At 35.0% G+C, this 6,163-nt stretch overlaps 1 protein-coding gene across 9 annotated transcripts; it reads right to left on the bottom strand.

Moving 5' to 3' along the window:
- Window positions 1–355: 355 nt before the first annotated feature.
- On the bottom strand, window positions 356–4,583 carry LOC106325356 (probable LRR receptor-like serine/threonine-protein kinase PAM74). Of its 9 annotated transcripts, XM_013763412.1 has the most exons (14): window positions 4,499–4,583; window positions 3,873–4,413; window positions 3,318–3,626; window positions 3,151–3,257; window positions 2,693–2,837; window positions 2,528–2,599; window positions 2,358–2,429; window positions 2,209–2,277; window positions 1,953–2,116; window positions 1,612–1,862; window positions 1,391–1,517; window positions 1,231–1,296; window positions 918–1,107; window positions 356–749 (listed from the first exon to the last, which is right to left on the bottom strand). In XM_013763412.1, exons 1-14 carry the CDS (start codon window positions 4,581–4,583, stop codon window positions 356–358), a joined length of 2,592 nt encoding a protein of 863 aa, XP_013618866.1. The 9 variants fall into 9 exon arrangements, with proteins under 9 accessions (XP_013618866.1, XP_013618864.1, XP_013618867.1 ...); XM_013763410.1 differs by having other exon boundaries at window positions 1,612–1,843; window positions 1,946–2,116; window positions 3,151–3,626; window positions 3,873–4,416; window positions 4,508–4,583; XM_013763413.1 differs by having other exon boundaries at window positions 1,612–1,761; window positions 2,005–2,116; window positions 3,151–3,626.
- Between the last annotated feature and the right edge of the window lie 1,580 nt (window positions 4,584–6,163).

The following is a 6,163-nucleotide window of genomic DNA, read 5'->3' on the forward strand; positions in this document are numbered from 1 at the left end:
GAGGACACGTCCTGGCCATATGTTAATTACTACACAACCTAAATTTTCCCAAGGGATATCAAAGTGGCGAAGCTCGTGTTCAAAAGTTCTTCAGAAAATCTCCTTCATAATAGTGAAAACTTTATGGGTTCTGTTTTGGTTTCGGGCCATACCTCTATATCCAAAAGCGTAATCATTAATAACATTCACGGCATGTCACTACGGTTTATAGAGTCAGTGATTATAAGACTCATATACAAATCAGGTTCAGATCCAGAAGAGTCAAAACACATTTTACAAATGAAAAAAAAAGAAACTGATCCTGTTACAAATTATTACATGGTCATGGGCCGTGTTACTCTGTAGCACATACAAACTATCTTGCCCTGGGAAGTATCCCAGTGTCAAAGCTCATGCTCACTTCATGAGAACTCTGAGAATCCATATTCTTAGATTTTTCAGGTACAAGACACTCTTTCAGTTCATTAGCAACTTGGGACATGTTCGGTCTGTTCACCGAAGAAGGATTCACACACGACATTGCCAGTTCGATAGCCCTCCAAACAGAACGAGACTCGTAGTCCTTGTGTAGGTTTGGATCCATGATCTTAGTAATATCTCCCCGGTTAAGCATAAACCCAACCCATTGTGTTATGTGAGACTTTTGACGGGATTGGTCAATCACGGGCTGGTTTGTGATCATCTCCAATAACACAATTCCGAAGCTGTACACATCACTTTTCTCACCCAGCCGACTCGTTCTATAATATCTGCAAGGTAAGTTAAATGGTTACTAGACTTTTGAACCACTTTTTTGTTTGTAACACCACTTAATTTCATTCATTCAACCTTGTTCAGATACTATACTTTTGAACCACTGAAGAAGAAAATGACAAGTCAGAGTTACCACACTGTATTGTTGACTAATGATAACTTACTCTGGATCAAGGTATCCAGGTGTACCAGCAACAACAGTTGAAACATGGGTTTCACCTCCAACAGGGAAAGATCTCGAAAGGCCAAAATCGGCGAGCTTGGCCTTTAACTGTTCGTCCAGCAATATGTTTGTAGTTTTGATATCTCTATGTACAATAGGCGGTGTGCATCCAAAATGTAAATATTCCAATCCTATTCAAACGAGTGACTGTTTTGTTAAATCCACCAGAAGAAAAGTCATTCTAATCTTCATCCATTGTCTAAGCTTAGTACTGACTACTAACCTTTTGACAAAAAAAAAAGCTTAGTACTAACCTAGTGCAGCCTCCAGAGCTATTCGTAGCCGATTGGCCCAGCTGCTAAAAGAGCCACCACGTTTTCCTGAATGTTTGATTCTTTAGATTTTTCTTACCCTTGAAAGTTATAAATATAGTCCAGCTAAATTCTTGAATCATGAAGAAATTCAAGAGTTTACCAGATAGATGTTGTCTTAAGTCTCCATTTGGCATAAACTCATATATAAGAGCCAAGTGATCTCCTTCATCACAATATCCAACAAGGCTCACCAAATTTGTGTGGTGAACTCGTAGAAGAAGATCGATCTAATCACCCATGGGAAAGAGAAACAAGAGATAACATAAAGGTTGTCAAGCTAATTAAGTTGATCATATAGTTTTTTTTAAAGATTATGCATACCTCTGCCTTAAAATGCTTATAGCCTTGACTTGATGATTGAGAGAGTATTTTAACAGCTACTTGTTCGGAACCATTTAGTGTACCATGAGACACAACACCGAATCCGCCTTCCCCTACAACTCTTTGGAAATTATTGGTCATTTTCATAACCTCTGAATAAGTAAACCTTCTCTTTTTCATCTCGATTGATGGTTCAGATGAATTCGCATATGCATCATTCACCATTGGCGTACTCGGTGGAAGCTGTAGAGCTATAGAGAAGAAATGGTAGGGAATGAAAGAAAGATTAATCACTGGGTTTTATAGTTAGTTGATTTCATGAGAAGTCTCATACAAATTACCTTCCACTGACGACGACTTTTTCTTTTTGAGAACTAAAACAAGAACCAACACAACAACGCTTATGACCAAAGCAGCAACTGATACAACAACTATCACTATAAGTTTCTTGTTGGAGTCTTTTATGCATGAACCAGAGAGACAAAGCCTTGGGTTTCCATCAACTCTGAAAGAAAAAGTGTTGTTCAAGGCATCAATTCACAAAGGGACAGTCCTACGAACAGAGGAATACCAAAAAGAATTTGGGAAGTTTCTTACAGTAACTCTAATCCCTTTCTTCGAAGAGCTTGAGGAATGTGACCATAAAGATCGTTCCCGCTTAAATTTCTATTAAAGAAGAGCAATTTTCATGCATTAAGACCCATGACCCAAATAATAAGTAATAGAAAACAAGCTGAGCAGCTTACATGTTCACCAAAGACTTCATCTGGACAAGAAACTCAGGCAACACGCCAGTCAATTTGTTATTTGACAAGTCTCTAAAGTTTATTTACAAATTAAAGTAAAAGGTCAATTAGTCTACGTCCATGATAAAACCACTATTTTTGCCTTGGATCAACATTAGACACATACTTACAGTTTTTCTAGTTTTGTAAGGTTTTGAATAGCTGCTGCTATGGTTCCAGTTAACCCGGCTGAAGACAAGTTTCTGTAGATTTAAAAGCATGATTATATTAACATAATAATAACATATAATGAAGGTAATTAAACATATAGATGAGTGTGTAATGTTATGACTTACAAGGATGTAATTCTTGGAGGTGTAGAACTTTCGGTGTTACTACAGTTCAACCCATCCCATGCGTACTGTTGAGGAACGCAAGGATCTCCTTGCCACGTGATTCTGCTCAATTCATAGGCACCTTCAATGTTCTTGATAGCAACCACTGATGTAAAGTTTCAAGTATGTGAGACTTAAGATGTGAAACCACTGTTCTAAAACTGGTTTAGGCGGTGTTAGGCGTTGGCCTAGACAGCAAATCAGATCTAAACAAAACGATTTTGGTTAACCAATTTTTTTTAAGTTGATTTAGGCGTTCAAAAATCGGTATATAAGTCTGCCTGCCTAATCAATAATCTCTTATAAAACACACAATTACCGTCTAACAATTTTTTTTTTTTGTGTGAAATTGAATCCATGTAGCATCAAGACAAAGAAATATGTTATCTGCATAAAAGTGATCAAAATAAGTAACATACCGTCATTTTCATTTGTCTCCGATTGTGGAAACTTGATAACCGTGTAGATCTCAAGAGCGTTAAGTAGAGGAGGAAGAGTTGATCTTGAGGTTTTTATTAGCTGGTACCTGCATCTCTCGTCTCCGCAAGTCTCCGGAGGAGTATCCAGGAGAGTATTTATCTCTAACTTTGAAGGAATGATAGTTTCAGTACTAACAACTCCGTTCCATAACAAGTCAAACTCCCTAGTATCATTGTCCTGTAAATCTTGTATCTCAGCGAAGTGGCTGTACAAGTAATACTGGTCACCAGGATTAGCGGGTGTCCAACTGATTGTCAACGGCCCACTAGCATTGGATGGCGTAGCAGCCGCTGCAAGCGCCTTTTTAGGTGGATCATAATCGTTATCATTGCTCACTTCCAGAGTAGTAGAAATCTGTGACCAACTCTTCAAAAAGAAATTAAGCCATCTACGATCATAAGCATCATCAGGGTACCTATTTGGAACACGTTGTATTAGCCATTGACTACATAAGTATCATGAGCGGTTCTGAGCACAACCAAGTTAAACATTGACTTATAGTCCTCAAAATTTAAGAAATAATTTACATAGAAATAGAGTCCCAAATTTTTAAGAAATATATTTATAGAAAACCTTTAATAAATTGTTTATAGTCCCCAAAATCTCAAACCGCCTCTGCTAAGTATGTATATGAATATTGATACTTGGCAGTTTGACTTACCGTAGATAGCCTTCTGTCTCGTTGAGATATATTCGAGCGAAAAGTCTCAGAGAATCCGACTTTGTGGAATAAGAATCATTGTCCAATGGCCGTAACTCCAAGGCTGAGATCAGAGGTGTAGTTGTCCCTGTCTTAACAAGACAAACCTGTAGCAAGTTTGATGTTGTGGTGTGAATGATCTCAACCATTGTACCATTCACAAAATTGTGGAAATCTATTGTTGCCCACAGATTAGGGCCTAGATGCAGATCAAACTCCGGGTTAGAGTTAAGACCATCGTAATTCCCATACACGAAACCAGCCCTGATTAAATACTTTCTGTTCTTGTCAACACTCAGACTATAACAGTTCCTTCTCTCTTCTGGAAAATATCTGAGGCTCGTGTAGGGCTTCAGGTACTCATCCACCAGATTTGCCTGGATTTTACCAGATTTACCTGTCTTGATGAACGTAGCATCAGACGAGAACCGTAGTTCGGTAAATGGCTCAGTATAAGGAGACAGCTCAGTTATGGGCAACCCACAATCCAAACTGATGAACCCTGGTAAGAATTAATACATAGTTGAAACTCGAAGCAATAAGAGTAAGTAGATGTATATACATATAAACCATTAAGATGTGGATACCTTGTTGATCTTGAGCTCGAACAAGACGAACAATGGAAAAAGCTCCTAATAGCAGCAGCAACAAAAGCCAACGAAAACTATCCATATTAAAACATTACCAATGCCATGAGACTGAGAGAAACAGCATATATATATAATGGCTAAGGAAGACAACATGGCAAGATGTCCTGAGTGAGCAAATGTGTTTTATATTACAGCTTCACAATTAACTTAACCCAAGAACACCTGTTACACAATTTATCTGGTCAGATAATAGGCAACTTGTGTGTGTTTCGATAGAATCTGTCAATCACAGCTTTTAGAGTCACCACTACTCTTTAACGCTTTAAAAATGAGAGCAAAGGATTTGACTTTTCAAGTGATCATTGCTGTCTTAAATTTAAAAGAACAGCAAAGTCACAGTCACAATTGTCAACGCTGATTATATCCAAAGAGAAGTGGGTCAGTCAACATGAAGAATATGTCGTGGACAGGACGAAGATGAATAATCCCCGGCGATAAGCTCAGCCGTATAATACGGCATAAAAATCCCATTTCGTGAGAAGGATGATGCATGTTGTTGGATATCACCGGTGGTGAAATGACAATGGAAACCTCTTCACCGGCGATCAACGATTGTAGTGCTTGAAACGCAGTCGCAATTTCAAAGCAATCCCCCGTATATTATCTGAGAATCATTACAACTTCTTTTTGTAGTCACATGTCATCAATAGAATAATTCTTAGATTTATTAGAGAAATATGTTGGTCCATCTAATTATATAATAAATTTTTTATTAAACTAACAATAAATTCATCATGTACTTTATTATTTCCTTAAATAAAATTTACGGAATTGCCTAATGTGGCTAAAATATATATGGCAATTAATGATTTTGAATAATAAAGATTTGATAAAAAATAGTGTATCTTCTATCATATTAGTTTAATTTTAAACTATTAAATAAATTAAACAACCACAATAACCATATAATAAAAATCTAAATATGTATACGTTATATTTGAATTTTTACAAACGGCTATAAAATACTAAAATTGTTAAAAGTCTCACATTCAAATTTTATGATCCATGGTTTAAAATTTTTGTTATGACAAAAGACCAATGATTACAAAAATTATATAAGTAAAAAGTCTAATTTAATTAATTATTAAGATTAATATTTATGTCGTTTTAAATTAAACTATAAACCATATAAAATACAATATTTTAGTTTCAAAATTTCCTTTAAACAATTTTTTTGATAAAAGTTTTGAACGCCCATTGACAACTTTTTTTTTTAAATTATAAATTATTAAAACTATTAATCCCACAATGAAAATTTTGTTATCAGTAATTAATTTTTTTTCTATGAAAGATACAGATGATCAAAATAACTATATGAGTAGAAATCATCATTTAATAGACATTAATATAAAAATATACTAAAATATATTATCTATGTTAGTATCATTTAAATTTAATTACATATCCTATCAAATATAAAAATAATATTTTTTGGATTAATAAAATTGATTTATATGTTCGCACCAATTTAATTATATATTTAATAGTTACTGACTTTTAATTATTTAATATATATTTATTATTTCATAATATGTAAAAATATTTAATACATAAAATAATTTTTATATATAATGTTGATTCCGCGCAAGGCACGGATCTTAA

Source organism: Brassica oleracea, chromosome C2 (assembly GCF_000695525.1).
Source record: "Brassica oleracea var. oleracea cultivar TO1000 chromosome C2, BOL, whole genome shotgun sequence".
NCBI lineage: Eukaryota > Viridiplantae > Streptophyta > Magnoliopsida > Brassicales > Brassicaceae > Brassica > Brassica oleracea.